At 51.3% G+C, this 20,801-nt stretch overlaps 2 protein-coding genes across 2 annotated transcripts in view; one reads left to right on the plus strand and one right to left on the minus strand.

Annotated features, from left to right (window-relative positions):
- KCNK3 (potassium two pore domain channel subfamily K member 3) overlaps nucleotides 1-7,538 on the minus strand; it is a 39,037-nt gene extending 31,499 nt beyond the window's left edge. The window contains exon 1 of the mRNA XM_004268114.3: nucleotides 7,097-7,538. Within this exon, the coding sequence (XP_004268162.1) occupies nucleotides 7,097-7,379 (283 nt within the window). The 5' untranslated portion in view covers nucleotides 7,380-7,538. The remainder of the gene's footprint in view (nucleotides 1-7,096) is intronic.
- CIB4 (calcium and integrin binding family member 4) overlaps nucleotides 7,189-20,801 on the plus strand; it is an 88,706-nt gene continuing 75,093 nt past the window's right edge. The window contains exon 1 of the mRNA XM_033425100.2: nucleotides 7,189-7,325. The gene's annotated coding sequence lies outside the window, so the exon portion shown is untranslated. The remainder of the gene's footprint in view (nucleotides 7,326-20,801) is intronic.

Consider the following 20,801-nt stretch of genomic DNA (forward strand, 5'->3'; position numbering starts at 1 on the left):
TAGTGCCTGTGCCTCTCATGAGTAGGGGGAAAGCAGAGAGAGAGAGAGAGAGAGAGAGAGAGGGAGAGAGAATGATTTGTCTAAGGGGAGAGAAAGAACCCAGTTTCTAGCTCCCAGCCCAGGCTCCTGCCTTATATTCCCTGCATCCATACACTCTCTTCACAAAAGCGACCCTGTGTGTCACTGGAAGAGGCGGGAGTGGGAAGCAGGGTGGTAAGGAGCTGGCTTTGGTGAAGGGGGAGCGTGGGAAGTCAGCCCCAGCGTGGTGGGGATCCCAGGGGCCACAGAACCAGGAGGACCAAAGCTGTCGGCTCCAGGCAGTAGCTGAAGCCAGCTCTGGAAATGGGAAAGCGAAGGCGTGACTGCAGCAGTAGGGGCTCGGGGTGGCTCCAGGTGAGGGGCAGGTCTCCGGGAGCCACCTGGGAGCTGCCTGAGCATGGGCAGTTTCTGGACAACGGGGAAGTGTGGACAGACTGGGAGGTGGCCGCATCAGCTGGGCCGGTGACTGCTTCACGGCAGGCATTTGTCACGTGCTGAGGACCAGAGCCTAACAGAGGGGTGAGGAGGGGCCCCAGGCAAGCAGGACAGGCCGGCTGGCAGTCTGCTTTCTTCTCTATGAGCCTGGGGGTGGGGTGGTGAACAACACGGAAGGAGGCATCAGTAAACAGGGTTCCCTTCTTCTCCAATTAGAATTTTAGTTTCCACACTGTAAAATGAGAGAGGTGGAGCTAACTGATTTCTCTTTGGGCTAAATGCTCTACCCATAGTCCTGAGGATGTGATATCCTGAAGCTGAGGTCACAGCTGAGTGCCCTGCATGACCCTGATCCCCATCCTCCATTGTCTGTGACATTCATATGAGAGGGACAGCAGAGCCTCCGTGGGGAGCAGGGCGCTGCACGACTCCATGAAAAGATACTTCCTACAGCCCTGGGTGTAAGCCCTGTTACTGTCATTTTATATTTGTAGGGTCCTGGGCCAATGTTTGAACCTCTCTGAGCTTTCTTTTCCTTGACCATAACAGGATGATAATGCCTGCCCTCCCAGGGTAGTTGTGGGAATGCAGGAGGTGAGAAATGCCTCGGACAGAGCCTGACGTGTTATAGACACGTCCGTTCCCTGCATCCAAGGCAGGGGTGGGGTGGGAGGGAGGGAGTGCCCATCCTGGGTCTCTGCTGAGGTTTGCCTAAACTCATCATGATCTCAATCAGAGCTGTGTCTCTTCCCTTGCTGCTGGCTGACGGCAGGGAAATCGTTTTTACATTTTTTTATTACAAAATCAACTCACAGATTTACCGTTTGTGCTGCCAGCTGAAAGCTGTTTCTAGTGGTGATTTGCACTACATTCATCTGTGCTTGTTTATGTTTTCTTTGAAAATACTTAATGTGTTTGTCCTGTCCCCACTGTGGCCAGGCATGTGTCTTCTATTTCTGTCCTATTCTGGCCCCCATTCCCTCCATGTCTCTAGCCCCCAATCATGACGTGTGGGAACTGGACATGCAGGCAGGAGGCATGGCAGCCAGAAGGACCTCTGATCAAATACGTCCACTTTGTAGATGAAGAAACTGGTGGTCATAGAGGACAAGCAGCTAAGCTAAGTGGAACTGGAACTTTTGTCCTCTTGCTCCAATCCAGGATGGGTTCTACCACCGTGCACCTCACTCTCCCTGATTGGTTTGCAGCAGGGTCTGCCTGCTCAGAGGAGGGAGCATTGCCCCTGAGCCTGGATGTCAGGAAGACTCTAGGCATGAGTGAGGATCTGGGAAGCCTGGGATGGGGGAGTGAGATTAGGAGGATAAAGGGAAGGGTGTGGCAGCCTCTGGTCCCCAATCCCACTGTCCCCACCTGTTAGGAAGGAGTAGAGGTGCTGTGGTCATAGTAATCCTTGGGAAACAGAGCAGTTCCCTTCTGTAGGGAAAGTGATAATACATGAGAAATGATAACACTTAAAAGTGTAGATACTGTTTATTAAGCGCATACTCTGTACCAGGCACTTCTTCCATGTTATCCCATTTAATCCTAGGAGGCAGATATTATTCTCCCACATAGTAAATGACAAAGCAAGTTCAGAGAGACTAAGTAACTTGTCCAAAGTGACACAACTAGTAGCAGGCGGTGGAGGTGGCGAGCGGAGAGGGGGATTGAGTGATGAAGCCAGGCACTCGGGCTTCTAAGCCAGCACCCGTGTTCATATGCCACCCTCAGGAAAGGCTGTACAGTTGAAGCAGAGGGGTGGTCTGTGGGCAGCGAGGAAGGAAATACTGACTGAGAGCGGACAGTGGGACCGTTTCAGGCTGGACTGCCCCTCCATCCCCCGGGAAGTCAAGAGAGTACTGGGAACAGCTGAGTGATAAGCGGACGGAGACCCTGGTGCTAAGAGCAAAGTGGGGGTCGTGAGGAAAACAGGCTGGGGTGACGGAGAGATCTTTAGGCACCCAAAGGGTTGTACCTGCGACTTGCTGTGTGAATTTGGGCAAGTCACTCACCTCTCTGGATGTTTGGATGACTGCTACTGTCTCCTTTCACTTTTTGATTTGAGGACTCTGGGATTTTGGCGGGTGGCAGGTCACTCCTATACTTCCCTCCTTCTTAGAAAGATGTAAGAAGTACAGGCTCCCTCATGAACTAGCTGCTTGAATTCACAATCTAAGGATTCCCAGGCCATGTGGTGGGCGATGGGAGCCTGTGCTCTGCTGGAAGCTGGGGAGAGAGCAGAACAGAAGGTTTTCTGTCCCAGCTCCGTCAGCTTAATCAATCACCTGGCCTCTTGTTGCCTTAGAGCCGCAAGGAATCCAGGGAGCTGCGGTGGGAGAACGGGCACCTGTGAGCCCACGGCAGTCTCCGGGAGGGCCTGGTGCTGGGCACGGCTGTGCCACGTGGTCTGGGTTGGTCAGGGGCCAGTGTGCAGGGGAGCAGAGGCTGGCTGCAGCGTGCTGGATCCAGAGGGCCTCTCTTTCTGGGGAGGATTTTGCCAGAGGAAGAGACAAGCCTTGGCTACTTGACCCAAAGTACAAGGGTCTGGGCTGGGTTCTTGAAGTAGAGGAAGAATTGGTAAAAAATACAGGGCGTGGGACTCAGAGAGGCTCCACTGAACCTATACTTTCAAGTCACAGGCCATGGTGAGTAATTTACACCCAGAGCCTCAGGTTCCACCACTGAAAAATGGGAATAATAATGCCCACCTTGAAGGGTTGGGGAGAGAACTGAACGGGAATATAAATGAAGCGTCTTGTATACAGCCTGCCGAAGAGTAGTTAATAAACGGTGGCTGCCACTAGCATTGTTGCCGTTGCTGCTGTTAATAATAATAACAGAGAAAGAAGCAGTCTGCACAAGTGGAAGGAGCGGGGGCCTGCGAGTCAGGTTTGACTACCCTATTCCCGTCACCTCTTTGCTTCCTTCTCGGTAAGAGGAGCGGGTAGCACCAGCTGATCTCAGGGCCCTTTCCTGCTCTGACAGCCTCCAGGCTATGAATAGACGTGGCTGGGGCCCCGGAGGAGCCTAATGACTCAACAGCTAGAGAGGTTAAACTTTCCCAAAAAAGAGTTTCCCTTCGCATTTGATGAACTTAGGGCCCGACAAAGGAAGGGTTTCCTGTCTGGGAGACTAGGGACGAGGGAGCTGGAGGAATCCTCGCAGTTAGTGGTGACTGTGACTAACCAGGTGAATGACTAACTCAGACCCTGCTGACCCTCAACCAATCAGGGCTGCCCATGAGCGCTCTGCAAGCCGGCATGATTGAGCACGTCATGGCCATGCCAATCCTGGCTGGCTTTGGGCTTCACGGCATATGGAGGCAGAGGAAGCGGCCAAGAAACCAGCAGGGGAAGGAACACTGGGCTTAGAGTCAGGAGTCCCTGCTTCTCGCTCTAAGTAACTCCGTTGCTCAGCAGCTGCGTGACTTTGAGGGAGTCCCTTCCCCTTCCTGAGCCTCCATGCCTTCATCTGTGCAAGGGAGCTAACAGTACCTGCCCTGGCAACTCCCCTGAGCTATGAAGGCTGAGACTCAAGAAATGAGATGAAAGTGCATTGTGATCACTAAGGCACTGAAAGAACGGGAAATTTTGTCATTATTCTATCCCAGAGGGACTCCCAGTCTCTCAGGAGACCCATTTGTGTCCCCAAAGGGGTCAGGTGGACACAGACTGCTGCCTTTGGGTTTGGGGTCAAGATCAGTCTAATATAGGGCCCTTTCCAACCATCTGATCACAGCCCAGAGAGCTGTTTCTTAGATCTGAGCCCATATGGACAGCTCCCAGCCAGGTATCATAGCCAGAGTGAGAGGTGACAAAAAGCCAGTGATGGTTGGGTGGGGCAGAGTGGGCAGTGCCAGTCTAGGGCCCCCACAGAACTAGGGTGGTTCTTTGATGCTCTTTCCTCTTGCCAAGCTCCTTATAAATAAAAAAAATCAGGGTTTCCCTGGTGGCGCAGTGGTTGAGAGTCTGCCTGCCGATGCAGGGGATGCGTGTTCGTGCCCGGGTCCGGGAAGATCCCACATGCCGCGGAGCGGCTGGGCCCGTGAGCCATGGCTGTTGAGCCTGCGCGTCTGGAGCCTGTGCTCCGCAACGGGAGAGGCCACAACAGTGAGAGGCCCGCACACCGCAAAAAAACAAACAAACAAAAAATCATCAGAACCACACTCTGTCTGCCTCTACCCCCAGCTTTCAGCTTCTCTCTTGGTGAGGATTACAAACACTTCGGGAAACGGCAGGGATGGAGGGGAAGGATGATGCCGTCTCACTTCTGCACACCTTAAACCCATCAGTAGCATTCTCTGAGTGCTCCTGCGTATTGCTGGGTACTGTGCCGGCACTGCGAGCACAGAGATGGGAACCACAGGGCCCTGCCCCCACGGAGGTTAATTACACCCCGTGTGGTTAAAGAGACAAAATACACCCCCTGAAATGTAAACAGCTGTGCAAAACAGCCTACACTGTGTCACTCAGCTGGTCTTGACAGTAAGTCCTGCAGTCATCCGGAGCCAGTGGCCTGGGATGGTCTGGAAGACTTCAAGGAGGAGATGGGATTTGAACTGGACCTGGAAGGTTAGCTTGGACAAGATAAATAGAAGACAGAGAAAAAGGCATGCCAGATGGGCACACTTCAGGTGTTCTCGAGGGACAGTTGGGCTGCAGTGGAGAGATCATATCAGTAAGAAGTGAGAAATGAAGTCGGACATAGAGATTGCAGCCAGGTATGAGGTCCTGAAAATTTGGGATGAGGAGTGTGGATTTATGGATTACATGGGCAGCAGGGGGGCATTGAGGGCTTCTGAGAAGGGTATTGGTATGGTCATAGCTGTGCTTTGGTGAGATTCTTTCTGGCAGCCTTATCCTCGGGAGCTTGCCCTAAAGGGGAATGAGGCTGGAGGCAAGGAGGTCAGTTGGGTGGTTACTGTGGAGCTGGGGACCAGGGTACTGAGAAAGATGGGGCACACACCAAGGGTAAGATGTGTGGGGAGAGAGAGAGGGAAGGTCTAAGGACCTGCAGTGCTCCTGAAACCCTGGCAGGTGGCAGGGAGGTGGGAGAGGGGAGGAGACGCCGGACAAAACCCAGTCTGGTCCTTCCCAGGAAAGCAGGTTCCTCTTTGGGCAGACCTGAGTCTGACCATCCTGCACTAAACTCACTCACAGCGTCAGCAGGACCCAGAGGTGCCCCCACTTGGGCCACATCCACTCCTGGGGTCCTTTTCATCATCTTCCAGAAACCACATAGCATAGCTCCCTGCGGTCTCCAGAGAGCAGCGGAATCTCGGGACAGTCCTGCAGTGGACAAACGGCAGGGACGGCGTCCAGTACTGCCTTTTACCCCTCTCGGCTCCTGTTGACTCCCAGGAAAACACTGCCATCTTGTCATGGGCTATGCCAAATGGCAATGAGCCCGTGGGAGCTCAGCCAGGGCTAGGAGGAGGACCAGGGAGAGGAGAAGGAACGGGAATGATGGAGGAAACAGCTCCTGGAGGCGCCCTAGTGAGCTCTGGGGGGAGGTGGGCTGGGAGCACATCAGGACCCGGAGGAGTCCTGGAGGTCATTTCGGCCAAACCCTCATTGTCTGGAGGTGAACCTGAGACTCGGGCAGGGGAAGGGACTTGCCCAAGGTCATACAATGGGACAAGTAATGGAGCTGGGCTGGAATTATAGTCTTGGGAGTGGGTAAGGTGTTTATCCCTGTTTGGACACCTGAATAGCACATCAAGGGCCTCACTGGAGATTCTTTCTCGGGTACCCACTTGTGCGCCTTGTGTGTGTGCCCGTGTATGTCCTGTGTGAGCTTGCGTGTGTGCCTGTGTGTGCACCTGTGCCTATACTGTGAGAGAGTCTGGGTGTGTGTGGCCTCCTACACTGAGGTCTGCCCTGGCTGGAAGAGGAGAACTGGGGCCATTCCTGTGAGGTGACTGTTTTCCTGGGACAGCAGTAAAGAAGGCAGACAGGGCTGGGTCTGGCTTCCAGCACCAGCTCTGCTGCCCTAAGAAAATTAAAGGCACTGGCTGGCAGAGCCTAAACTCCTGGCGCTGGGCACACACGTGCACGCAGACACGCACACACACACACACACACCCCAAGAAGTACTCATAGCCACAGTTATGGAGTGTTCCAGGCACCCAGAGCGGCCCCGTGTGCCTCAGAGTGCCAAGTACCTGCCTCCACACGTCTCCCTGAAGCCCCAGTCGGCGTAGACACGCTGGGGTCCGGGAGCCGATCTGCAAGGACACGGAGGAGTCGAGCGTTCCCCACCACTTACACTCGGCGCCCTGCTCCAGGGCCTGGCGCGGCCACACCCCTCCTCCCCAGCCGCCGCCCGTCGCTCCTGCCCCTCTCACACACTTCAGAGTCCCCTGGGGCCCTCTCGCAGCCTGGCAGGGACAAGTTAGGGCTGGCCCTGCTGGAGAGTCAAGTCCGGAGTCAGGATTCGACGCCTCCCCCGAGCCCTGTCCCTACGGAGCAGAGACGTCAGGCTGAACTCGGGTCTCTGGGAGCGCGGGGTTCGGCGCCTAGACCCTCTCCGGGAGAACCTCCCAGCCCCAGCCGGCTCCGGACTACCCCAGAACCCGGCGCCCAGCCCCCGGGTCCCCGCCCCCCGCCCGGCGAGTAGTTACCGATGGTGGTGATGACGGTGATGGCGAAGTAGAAGGAGCCGGCGAAGCGCCACTGCACGCCGGCCTTGTGCGGCTTGAGGCGCAGCACGACGCGCTCGAGCTCCTCGTAGCCGCCCTGGCTGAGGTTGTAGCGCGCCCGCAGCTCCTGCTGCCGCAGCTCCAGCCGCTGCCGCTCGATCATCTCTGGCTCCGACTCGAGCGCGTCGAAGACCGCGGCGCCCACCAGCAGGTAGGTGAATGTGCACACGATGAGCGCCAGCGTGCGCACATTCTGCCGCTTCATCGTCCCGCCCGGGCCGCCGCCGGCCCCCCGGCGCCCCCGGCCCGCGCCCCGGCCCCGGCCGCCGCTGCTGCTGCCCCGGAGGCGGCCTGGGGCATGGCTGCGCTCGCTGCTCCCCGCGCCGGGCACCCACTCCGCGCCCCGGGGCCGCAGCCGCCAACGCCGCCGCCGCCGCCGCCGCCGCCGCCGCCGCGGAGCTGTCCCTTCAGCACCACCCACCGCCCTCCTCCGCCCGGCCCCGCTCCCGCCCCCCGCCCGCAGGCCGCCTCCTCCCGCCAGCCCTCCCGCCCAGCCAAATAAGGACTGGGGAGACGCGCCGAGGGAGGGAGGAGGGGGGGCTGCCGGAGGGGGAGGGGAGGGGGAGCGACGGGAGAGCAGCGGAGAGACCGGGCAGGACAGAGAGCGAGAGAGAGGGAGAGACCCAGAGAAAGATAAGTAGGCAGAGAAATGCAAATAACTACAGAGGAAGAGAGAGAGAAGAGTCAGAAGGGGGTGTGACAGACAAGGAGATAAAACCAGAGGTAGACTCATAGACACAGAAAAAAGAAGAGGCAGGCAGAAAAATACAGAGCGAGAGAGGCACAGAGCGAAAGATGGAAACAGAAAGAGCCGCAGGCGAGAGACAGAGAGACCTGGATAGCTGGAGATAAACCGACGACACAGAAAAAGAGAAGCAAGGAAGGGGAAAGGAACTGGGCCAATCAGGCCTCTGGGCCACCCCACCTTCATCCCTCCACCAAAATCACAACAGGCTCTAGCTGGACGGGACCTCGGGCCTTGCTGTCCTGCCCTTTACTATGTAGATGAGGAACCTGAGGCAGAGAGGTCCAGTGCCGTGCAAGGGCACACAGTGAGTTAGTGTCAGCACTCGGACCCAGCCAAGCTTTCGCTCCTCCCAGGCCCTAGTCCCTCCCCTGTGCCAGTCTGCTGGCTGTCTCAGAAATAGGAGGGCACAGCTGTGGACCGGGCACACATGGGCCAACACCCAAGGGAAAGCCCTGCTCTCGTGAAATGTGTCCCTTCCTAGGTCAGCACAGCTCCTGGAACTGGCTGAGGAAGCACAGGCTGCTAGCCTAGGCCACTAGCACCCAGTCCTAGGGGCTCCTGCTCTGCTCCCCAGGGGCCTTCGAGGACGGGCCTGACACCTATGGCCCCTGTCCTGCACCAGCTGGCCAGGCTGGGCTTGCGCCGGGCTGCCAGGGATAGTACTGGACACCACCACGGGGCATCCCAATAGAACTGGGATCTAACTGAAATAGGGTGGGGGGGGAGGGGCGCAGATCAGGAGCCTCGCTGACAAATTGGAGGAGCCAGCAGACCTCCTCCTACACCTCAGTTTCTTCATTTGTCAACATGGTGCAGTGGTGGCGAGGACGGCAGGCTGTGGGACTTCAGCGAGGCGTCATTGCCCCCTCGGAGTCTTGCTTCCTTATCTCCTCGATGAGGTGCCACGGCAGATGATCCCACAGGCCCTGCTTAGCTCCAAACAACTCCAGACTTGGATGGGCTGAGTGAGCAGAATGACTGGAATGCAAATCCCACTGCCAAGGAGGGTCAAAAAGTCTTTCACAGGACCCTGGCGTGGGCCATGAGGAGAGACATGCGAGAGACCCCAAGACCTCTGAGGGTGGGCTCAGGAGGCAGCCAGCCAGAAGCGGGAGCACCATCTGTCCACATCCTGGGCTGACCTGTCACTGCCGGTCACTACACTGCTTCTCCCAGGAGTGCCCCCAACTCATCCCTTTCTTCTGCCATTCGTGCAACAAGTATGTATCAAACATCTGCCTTGTATCAGGCGAGGCACGTTACATTCATTATCTCTAGTCTTTACCATGATCCTGAAAGGAAGGGATGGTTATGTCCATTTTATAGATGTAGAAACTGAGGCTAAAGGCAATGCAGAGAATCCCCCAAGGGCATTCTGCTGGGAAGAGACTTCCATCTGCTTTCCAAGCCCGTCCTCTTCTCCATGACGACTCCTCGAGCCTTCATTTATTTTCACTGTAAATGGGATAGCTAATCACACTAGCTCTTGAACAGATTGTTGTAAGGGATCAAAGGGGATGACCTACATGTAAATCAGACAATATGAGGTTCTATAACAACTTCTTCTCCCCTAAGACTCAGGTCTTTGACCAGAGCCTGCTGGGAAGGCCTTGATTGGTGGCTCTTTGTCCCCTCCCCCTCCCCTCAAAGGTCTTTGGGTTGTGTCAGACTCTTTGATCCGCCACAAACTTTTGGTCCTGCCCCTTTGGCCATGAACTCAGCCTGTTGCAGCCTTTCCCTCTTGGCATCCTGCAGCTCTTTGGAAGAAAAGCACTGCCTTTCCTGGCTTCCCAGGGGTGCAGGCTCAAGTTAGGTTCTGTGTTCCTGGCCACAATCACCCCAGAAGCCAGTTCCCCCGAAGCCGGTCTAGGGGAGCAAGTGTCTCACTAGCCTGCTTTTCAGTGTGAAAGGCTATGTATGTGTCCAAGGTCTGTTCACCTCTGGCTACCAGACCAGACTGCTGTGCAGATGAAAGGTGATACTATGAGTGAAAGAGCTTTGGAAAAGGGAAAAAGCTCTCTTTAGGGGCAGGGCATTTATTATTAATAATGATAATGCTTGTTCTCACAGCACTTCAGAACTGAAAGGACCTTTAGAGATCATCTAGCCCAAGCTTCTCACATTACAGATGAGGAAACTGAGGCCCAAAGAGTAAGAAGGGTGCTGCCCAGGGTCCCAAAGCGAGTGGGAAGCCCAGGACCCACGTGCCGTGGCTGGGGTCTTTCCTATTATCTCTCATTATGTCTGAGGTCAGGACACCCACCAGCAGGGGAGCACAGTGCCCTTGGAGCCCAGGAGGGCAGCCTGGGTCTCCTCCTCCTGCCCCTCCTCCTTCCCTTCTTTTAAGGAGGGGGGACCAGTGGGTGTAATTGCATGGGTGCCACTCACGTTTTCTGAGTAACCCCCAGGACCTATAGGCAGGAATCGCATTGGCCAGCCCTCGACCTGGGTGGGATGGTGCCAAAGGCCTGGAAGCCTATTCTGCTCCCTTCTGTCCAGGACTTCCAGGACCTGCCTGTACCTCACCACCACCCCCACGCCCCCATGGGGATGCCCCACCCTCTGCCCAAGGTCAAGTGTCAGAAAGCACCTCTGTCAACCCTGTCCGTTATAAACGATAAAAACTGCTCAGCTGTGGCTTCTCCAAATTCTTGTATTTTTTTTAATCCATTGGTGACTCCAGGGGAGGAAGCTTTGGGCCAGTAAGAGAGAGATTTTTTTACATCCTTCAAATCATTATACTGGTCAGCCTTCTGTGCAAGGATTTTCTGAAATCCTGTCCGGTACAGAGAACACAGGGTGGAGAGTTGGGAGGCCTGGGCTGGGGTCCTGGCTCTGCCACCGCTCTGCCACCTGCTTGCTGTGGGCCAGTCACTCCTCCCGGGGCCTCGGTTTGCACAGCCATAAATGGAGGGGTTTGGATCAGGGCATGTCTGTTCCCTTCATTTATAACATCCCATGACCTTCCCGGCCTGCTTCTGCTTCCCTAGTTCTTCCAAGAATCAGGTGAAAAGAGAGTATAGTCACTGCTTTTAAGACTTTAGTTTGTGAGGAAAAGGACACAGTCTGAGTCAGGATAAATGGTACAGAATTTAATTATCATTAGTTGCTGCATATTATTATGTACGAAGCATCATACACATAAGATTTTACAGGTTTTTTTAAATTGGAGTATAGTTGATATACAATGTTGTATTAGTTTCAGGTGTACAGCAAGGTGAATCAGTTATACATATACATATATCCACTCTTTTTTACTTTTTTTTCCCATATAGGCCATTACGGAGTATTGAGTAGAGTTCCCTGTGCTTATTTTCCAGTTTTATATTCCACTCCATTCCTCTCTAAGCTCTAGACACATCCAAGTACTTTTGTGCTTCACTCCTGGCTCATGTGGCTCCCATCAGCTGGGATGCTGATACCTCCTCAACCTCTCCATTTTCTATCTATCGAACTCCTATTCAGGCTTCAAGACCCAACTCAAAGGCCACACCCTCAATGAAGCATTCCCCAGTTGCCTCCAATCAGAATCACTGGCTCCTTTGGGCTTCCACAGCCCCCTGTCCAAGCTTCAACTCAGTAGACACTCCCCCTGCCTCGCTGACCCTTTAATATTTGTCTTCCTCCCCGGCTCATTATTTTCTCCAGGCAGAGACCCTTCTTACTCATGGTACACCTCCCGCAGTGGGAGCACCGTGCTTTGCACATCAGAGTCGCCCCACATGTTTTCTTGGGTACTCAGTACACAGTGAAGACCTTAAAGCATCCTCACCTGCTGGGATAGAGACCAGCAGCGTCAGTGAGGCCAGGGACCCAGACAGCAAAGCCTGTGGGCAGAAAAACCCGGACAATCTTTTTCTGTGACACTTTGCAGATACTTCAAAGGCTGGAGCAAGCCCTGCCTTGTTTAGAAGAAGAGGATAAAGATAAATTTGAGAGTTTGAAGGCCTGAGAAAGTCAGTGGGGAGAGCACTGAACTGGGAGTCCAGGTCCAGGAGCTTTGGTCCCGGTGCTGCTGCCAACTACCAACTAGCTGGTGGACTCAAGGAGTCGCTTTGTCTTTCTGTGCCTCGATTTCCTTTTCTATAGGATGAAAGGGTGGGTTATCTTGAAAAGTCTCTTCTCACTCTGACATTCCGTGATGTTAACGACAGGCTTAGCCCTGTGATTAGCAATGCTCATTCTACAACAGCCAAGAATACGGTCTGACAGATGAGGGGCACAGAGGCCTCTCTGTCCCTCACTTTCTAGCCCCCCTTTATTGGCCAGTTTGGCTGGAAGATGGTGGCAGGAGGTGGTGAGGTAGAGGGAGAAAGGACTGACCCCTAGTCAGACAAGCTGGGGTTCAAATCCTGATTCTATCAATTACTAGTTGGACCAGAGCCTGCCGTGAAATTCTGGTCCATCCTGGCTGGATGAGGCCACAAGCTCCTGGAGGGCAGGGATAGGGCCTTAGTCATCTCCACGGTCCACAACGCCTGATACAGCACCTGGCACAGAAAGCGCTCTGGAAACACTCCTCCATTCGTTCCAGTAGCCCTGGCTGGGCTAGGTGGGCTGGCAGGGCCTGGAGCCCCTGGTTTGCTGTAGGAAGGAGTGTCCAGGGCCATCTCAACATCAAGCCAGGGGCAGGCCTGAGAAGGGGGAGGGCCCTGTGGGCCCAGGAGCTGCAGCAGAGAGGGAAGTGGCTGACACGGAGAGTTGCCCCAGGGATCCTGGCCTCCGAGGGCAGGTTGATTGGATTCAGGGCACTTAAGCTATGACTGAGGTGTTTCTTGGTGTGCCTCTGTAGGGAGAGACGTGGAGGATTAGTCTGGATTTACAGAGCATAACCAGTCCAGTGCAGCCGGCTCGTGTTTGTCAAGAGACACTATTTGTTTAACATCTCAAGCCCAAACCAAACACAAAAGGCAGCTGTTCACAAAGGAGAGGCTCTGCGAGCTGTTGGGGGAAGAGCGCTACCCCTGGAGGTGGACACCTGGCTCTGTTCTCAGTCCTGCCCCGATGGGCTGGGTGACAAGCTCACAACACAGACTTGGGTGTCCTGCTAGTGAGAGTGAGAACCAACCCGTCTTCATAGAGTTGCCATAGGGAACGGGCTTGCTCCCTGCGTTAGCAGAAAGCCTTAGTCCAAAGTCTGCACCTAGCTACCACATTGGACGGATCCCTTCCCATAGAGACGATCTCCTTGGTGGCCTCCCTCTCTGACTCTGAATACTGCGTGGAGATGAGCATCCTCGTGTGTGTCCTTAAGGACCTGCAGGGAATTTCCACTGGGACGCATACCCAGAAGCGTCACAGTACTTATGCCCACTGCATGGCACTAAACGCCGCGGGGCTGTCCTCAGCGTGGCTGTCTTGGTTTTCACTCTCCCTGGCAGTGCATGAGTTGGTCTGCTTGCTCCTCACTGACACTGGTATGATCCACTTTTCTATTTTTGCCACTTGTATGTTTCACTATTTTCTACTAATTTCCCCCTTTCTCTCCCTTTCCCCTCCCCTACATTACTGGGGTCTTAGGCAGGCCAGCAGGTGATGACAAAGCGAGATCTGGGAGAAAACCAGCCGCTGCTCTCCAGCCCGGTGTGTGTGCGCGCGCGCGTGTGTGTGTGTGTGTGTGTGTGTGTGTGTCTAAAGGAGGCTGTGAGCCTGAGACTTTCAGTTTCAGGCCTGATCTTTTTTTCCCCCTCTCTATCCGCCAACCCTTGTCAGTTTCCCCTCCACTCACATTCTCCTCTGTGTTTGGCCAAGCTCACAGAATAATTAAAACTAGAGGAAACCTTAGACCAGGCAGTGCTGATGAGGAAATGGAGGCTTGGCAAGGGGAGTCCGCATCTCCAGGCCCCATGGCTTGCTGGGCCAGAGCTGGGATTTGAGCCTAGCTATCCTGACCTCGAGGGCAAGGTAAGTGCCCTAGACTTTCCCCCATCACATCACTAGAATTAAGTCCCTTAAGCCTGTCCTCAGTAGAGATTCCGGAGCCGCCATGACCCGTATTCTCTGACAAACGTGTTGCTGCTAAGGAAAAAAATGAGCCTGGAGATCTAGTCAACAGCCTCACAAATCTTGAGATCCTTCTTTGCAGGTTTATGGCTTCTGAGAAGCAAGCAGAGGCAGCCAGTTCTTAGCAACAAACACAATAATTATAATAGCACTTGCAATGATTAATCAGCCAGTGAGCATTGAGTGGTGCCTGTGAGCATGCATGGCAGCGTGTGTGTGTGTGTGTGTGTGTGTGTGTGTGTGTGTGTCCATCCGGGTCGGGGAGAGGGCAAGGGGGGTGACTTTATTCCCAGTGAGCAGGTTTTAGGTGTCCTTCCCTCAGTTGAGGGGCTGGGTCACAACCGTGGCACTCCTTGGGTAGAGTTGTGATCTGGCTAGAGCTGCAGCTGTTTCTGCCGGGAGAGGAGTCCTATCCTGTCGTCCTGGATGTTGGAGTCCTGACCATATACTGGGAGAGAGGAACGGATGAACAGAAGCCAGTTCTAGGCCTGTCAACCAGATTAACATGGGACTTCACCAACGTGATGTACATGGCAAAACCAAGGAACTTGGCATGTTCAGCCTGGAAAAAAGATGCAGAGGACATGTGAGCTGTCACACGGAGGAGGGGTTCGCTTTGTTCTGGGTGGCCTAGGAGGGGCCGGTGATCTGTGTGGAAATGCTCCAGTAAAAGAGCTTTCAGCTTAAAATAGATGGAGCGTTCTCTCTGCCTCTGCAGAAGCCATGGGCTGCCCAGATGTAATGAGCTCCTGGTCAATGAAGTTATGCAAGCACAGCCTGATTGATCGCTTGGGTTCAAGCTGTCTTGTTTTCTTTTTCATCTTTTTTTCCTTCCAGTTTTATTGAGATATAATTGACATACCACCCTATATAAGTTTAAGGTGTACACCGTAATGATTTGACTTACATGTATCATGAAATGATTACCACATTGAGTTTGGTCAACATTCATCATCTCGTATAGATACAAAATTCAAGAAAAAAAGATCTTTTTCCTTGTGATGAGAACTCTTAGGATTTATTCTCTTAACAATTTTCCTAGACAACGTACAACAGTGTTCACTGTGTTCATCATGTTGCACGCCGCATCCCTAGTACTTATTTATCTTAGACCCAACTGGGGATTTGTACCTTTGACTGCTTTCATCCGATACCCTCCCCCCCCAACGCTGGTAACCACAAATCTGATCTCTTTTTCTACGGATGTGTCTGTTTGTTTGTGAAGTATAATTGACCTCCAACACTTTGTTAGTTCCTGGTGTACAACAAAGTGATTTGATATTTCTGTGCGTTACAAAATGATCACCACGGTAAGTCTAGTTACCATCTGTCACCATACAAAGGTATTACATTATTTTTGACTATGTTCCACACACTGTACATTTCATACCCATGACTCACTTATTTTGTAACTGGAAGTTTGTACCTCTTAATCTCCCTCGCCTATTTGGGGTTGAGGCTATTTTAGAAGGATCCAAAGAGCTAGTACAGTGCCTGGCACATAGCATCTGCAAGAAATGCCTTCTGACATGATTGCTAAAAGTACTGAGTGTGGGGGCTGGACTAGATGCACTCTGTGGTCCATTCATGGAGCATTTCCTCTGTGCCAGGCCCTTTGACCCTCCTGGAAATGCTATATAATTCTCCGGCCCCAGGAAGGGCTGTACCTGGAGCCCTTGCTGAGCCCTCACAGCACTGCTTTCTCCCAGCTCCCCCATCCCCACCCACCCAAGGTCCCCACACGTATACCCTACACCTCACTGCTTGCAGAAGCCCAATACTCACAGGTTGGAGTAAGGGCCTAGAGGCCCTAGGGCTCCAGCAAGGGAAATGAGCCTCCAGCAGTCTAATTACTGGGAGCTGATTCTATTAAGTGGATAGCTTGCTCTAGGCAAAGCAATTACAGCTAATCAGCCCCTTGCAGCAGTCCAAAGGGACAGCCGTTTGAGCGAGACACATGCGTGACTAGGAGCATCAAAGCAGTCTGAGGCTCAGGCCTGGGCAGATTTGTCTCAGGCCAAAGGCTGCTCAGAAAGTGGTACCCCGGCCCCTTCCCTGGGCTGCCCAGATCTCAGGCCACTGCGGTGCTGCAGCTCCGTGGAAGCAGCACTGAATGGAAACTCAAAGACCCGTGTTGAGACTTGGCTCTGCCACCAAGGAGCTGAATTTCACTGGGGAGAGTGCCTCTCTGACCTGAGCCTCAGTTTCCCTGTCTGTCAAACGAGTAGGATGGACTAGGGAAGAATCTAGTCCAAGCTTGAAACTGGAGTCCATCTCGATATTGTACTGTATACTTAGAAATGTCTAAGAGGGAAGATCTAACACTGTGTTCTTATAAAAAATAATAACAACAGCAGGGGACTTCCCTGGTGGTCCAGTGGTAAAGAATCCACCTTCCAATGCAGGGGACTCGGGTTTGATCCCTGGTCAGGGAACTAAAATCCCACATGCTGCGGGGCAACTAAGCCCGCATGCCACAACTACTGAGCTCACGTGCCTCAACTAGAGAGCCTGCGTGCTGCAAACTACATATCCCACGCCCTCTGGAGCCCACCTGCCACAACTAGAGAGAGAAAAACCTGCACGCCACAATGAAAGATCCCACATGCCTCAACTAAGACCCGACACAGCCAAAAATAAAAATAAATAAATAAATAAAATAAAAATAAAAAATAAAATCTGTTAAAAATAATAATAGCAATAATAAATAAAGAGGTAGGAGGAAATTTTGGAGGCGATGGACATGCTTACAACATAAATTGTCTTGATGGTTTCACAGGTGTATGTACACTTATCTCCAAATGCAACAAGTTTTATACATTAAATATGTACAGCTTTTTGTATGTCATTCATGTCTCAATGAAATGGTTTTAATTTTAAAAAAACAAAAGCAGAGATGTTAGTCTATCTAGTCCATCTGGTTTGGATTCTAGTCCAGGCTAAAATGACCTGACCAGCTAGAGAACAACTTTTTGAAATCCTCAAACATGGAAATATATGCTGCAGGATCTAATTATTCAGGCTATTAAAAAAAACCTGAAATAATGTATTTTTAAAAATTACGAATGCCCTCCTGGAATTTTTTTCCTCTAGAAATTTAATGAAATGTGTGTTCCCTCAAAAACAGACAAGATGTTTTTGACCATGATTTAGTGGCTTCCAGATTCTTTGAGGAAGTTGGGTCATGTTAGCGGGGGAAGGAACGGGAGAGGAGGTCCCTGGAAGTGAGGGGGTAATGAGGCAGATGGAGACAGGAGAGTCACTGGGCCATGGCAGTGTCTGTTCTACCTGTGCTGGTTCCTTTCCCAGAGGAAGAACTCCCTGAAAGATTCTTGGATGCTGTCAGAACGCTGAGGAGGAATTTATTTATTTATTCATTTATTTAAAAATTTTTTTATTTTATATTGAAGTGTAGTTGATTAACAATGTTGTGTTAGTTTCAGGTGTACAGCAGAGTGATTCAGTTATACATATACATGTATCTATTCTTTTTCAAATTGTTTTCCCATTTAGGTTATTACAGAATATCTAGCAGAGTTCCCTGTGCTATATGCTAGGTCCTTGTTGGTTTTCTATTTTAAATATAGTAGTGTGTACATGTCAATCCCAAACTCCCAGTTTATCCCTCCCCCACCACCTTTCCCCTTTGGTAACCATAAGCTTGTTTTCTAAATCTGTGAATCTGTTTCTGTTTTGTAAATAAGTTCATTTGTAACATTTTTTTTTAGATTCTGCCTAAAAGTGATATCATATGATATTTGTCTTCACTTAGTATGATAATCTCCAGGTCCACCCATGTTGCTGCAAATGACCTTATTTCATTCTTTTTAATGGCTAAGTAATATTCCATTGTATATACGACCACATCTTCTTTATCCATTCATCTGTCAATGGACATTTAGGTTGCTTCCATGTCTTAGCTATTGTCAATAGTGCTGCTATGAACATTAGGGGTGCATATATCTTTTCAAACCATGGTTTTCCCTGGATATATGCCCAGGAGTGGGATTACTGGATCATATACTAGCTCTATTTTTGGTTTATAAAGGAACCTCCACAGTGGCTGTATCAATTTACATTCCCACCAACAGTGTAGGAGAGTTCCCTTTTCTCCACACCCTCTCCAAGACCACTGAAGAGGAATTGAAACATCAGTCCCTCCCAGCACTGAAATTCTAAGATTCTGGGTTGGTACTAAGCAAATGACGTGACCCAAACTCAACATGTGGGCAGCCTAGTGGAGGAGACCAGAAGCCAGCAGACCTCAGCAGCAACCAGCTGTGAGAGCTGGGCAAGCCATGGCCCCTCTGTGAGCCTCAGCTTCCTCCTGTACAGCATAGAAGGATGAGAGCCATCTCCACTGTAGCCTCCCTCACACAGTGGTTGAGGGATTCCAAGTGAGATGATGAATGTGAAACTAAGACTAATTAATTAATTCTATTAAAAGGTGAGAATGTAAACTATTAAAAAGCTTCTGTACAGCAAAGGAAACCATCAATAAAATGAAAAGGCAACCTACAAAACAAGAGAAGATATTTGCAAATCATATATCTGATAAGGGGTTAACGCTCAAAATAGTTAAAGAACGCATACAACTCAATAAAAAGACCAAACCATTTAATTAAAATATAGGCAGAGGATCTGAATAGACATTATTCCAAAGAAGACCTACAAAGGGTCAGCAGGTACATGAAAAGATGCTCAACATCACTAATCACCAGGGAAATGCAAATCAAACCCACAGTGACCTATCACCTCACACCTGTTAGAACGACAGTTATCAAAAAGACAAGAGATAATGAGCGTTGGTGAGGATGTAGAGAAAAGGGAACCCTTGTGCGCAGTTGGCGGGAATGTAAATTGGTGCAGCCACTGTGGAAAAACTGTGTGGAGCCTCCTCAAAAACATTAAAATAGAACTGCCGTCTGATCCAGCAATTCCACTTCTGGGGACTAATCTGGAGGAAATAGAATCACTATCTCAAAAGAGTATCTGCACACCCATATTCATTGCAGCATTATTTCCAATAGCCAAGATTTGGAAACCGACTAAGCGTCCATTGATGGATAAAGGGATAAAGAAAATGTGGTATATGTACAATGGAATATTATTCAGATATTAAGAAGAAGGAAACCCTGCCATTTGTGGCAACGTGCACAGAACTTGAGAGCATTATGCTAAGTGAAATAAGCCAGACAGTGAAAGACAAGTACCGTATGACCTCACTTACATGTAGCATCTTACAAAAACTGAACTCATAGATACAGAGAACAGATTGGCGGCTGTCCAAGGCAGGGGGTGGGAGGTGGTTGAAATGGGTGAAGTGGTCAGAGGGTACAAACTTCCCGTTATGAGTCCTGCGGGTCTAATGTATAGTTAACAACACTCTATATTTGAAAGTTGTTAAGAGAGTAGATATTAAAAGTTCTCATAACAAGGAAAAAAATGATAACTATGTATGGTGATGGGTGTCAACAAAACTTATTTAATAATATGTACACATATAAAATCATTATATGTAATAATATTATTATTACATGTAATAATATTACATGTAATAATTTTATTACATGTCAATTATATCTCAATTTTTTAAAAAAAGAAAAAAAGAGTGTTCTTATTAACAACAGCTGGGACCCAGGTCGCCCTCTCTAATCCAGCCCTTCTCTTTTTTGATTTTCATGACTGTAGCTTTCAGAGCAGGGTGGCCTTGCTGGAGCAGAGCGTGGGGGCCACCTGACTGCCAGCTTTCCCTGACCTTGGTGATCTCAGATGGCTGGAGCCCATGTAATCAGACCAAAGCCTTGGTCTGTCCTCAAAGAGGAGCCCTGGCGCTGATTGGCAACCAGTGGCCTTGCTGGGCCATGCATAGCCTTTGGGCATTCGTTGGGGGGAGGAGAAGCAACCTTGATTCAGATGCTGGGCTTGAGGAGAGCCGATTCCCCCTGGATCATACTGGCAGGAAAGAGGAGGGAGGTGGGATGCAGGGGGAGGGGGCACCAAGCAGGCCCGGATTGCCCTGCTCATCAGCACCCCAAGTTAGTCACTTGCCAGAAGAGAGGGTATGAGGAAGAAGCCACTTTATTCCGAATACTATTCTGAGAGTGGTGGGAGGGAGGGCTGTACTGGGAGGTTATTGGAAAGCCTGGAGCGCCAGCAGAAGAAATCTGCACGGCTGGATGGAGGCAGTGGGAGAACATGAAAGGTGCTCGGCCAGGGCTATTCCAAAGAGACCATGGCCCTCAGAGCCAAGCCCGTGTCCCTCGGCCTGGGCTCCTGTCTTGTGTGATCTGCCCAGTCTGCCTCTCTAGCCTCATCCCCCTTGCTCCGCTTACGGCTCTTTGCACCAGCCATTCTGTGATCTTCGCAGTCTCTCCACATGTTCCAGGCTCCTTCTTGCTTTTCTGCCAGAAACGCACATTGTGCCAGGTACAAATATAATTACACTTAGTGCTGCCTTTGGAATGGCAGCATTCCCACTTTACAGATGAGAAAACTGAGGCTCACAGCGGAGCAAATGGGCTAAGCTCTTACAGGTAAATAGATGACAGTTCCAATATTCAACCCAGATCAGTTTGACTCCAAAGTCTGTGCTTTCACTCTTCTGCCACACTCCCTCGCTAGAAAATGATTGAGGGCAGAGCCAAGCTGCAACAGGGGAATAGAACAAAAGGTGCTGTCCACACAGAACCTGGCACATAGCTAGAGCTTCAAAAATACTGGTTGTGTGAATGAATGAGCAGCTCAGAGAGGAAGGCTGTAGGAAGGGCTAGGACACAGACCCTGGGCTTGTGCCAGAAGGGACAGATGCTTGACTTTGACTAGGAAACAGGGCAGAACTGTGGGTGAGGCCAAGTGACTCCGGCTTGCAAAGGG

Source organism: Orcinus orca, chromosome 13 (assembly GCF_937001465.1).
Source record: "Orcinus orca chromosome 13, mOrcOrc1.1, whole genome shotgun sequence".
Taxonomy (NCBI): domain Eukaryota; kingdom Metazoa; phylum Chordata; class Mammalia; order Artiodactyla; family Delphinidae; genus Orcinus; species Orcinus orca.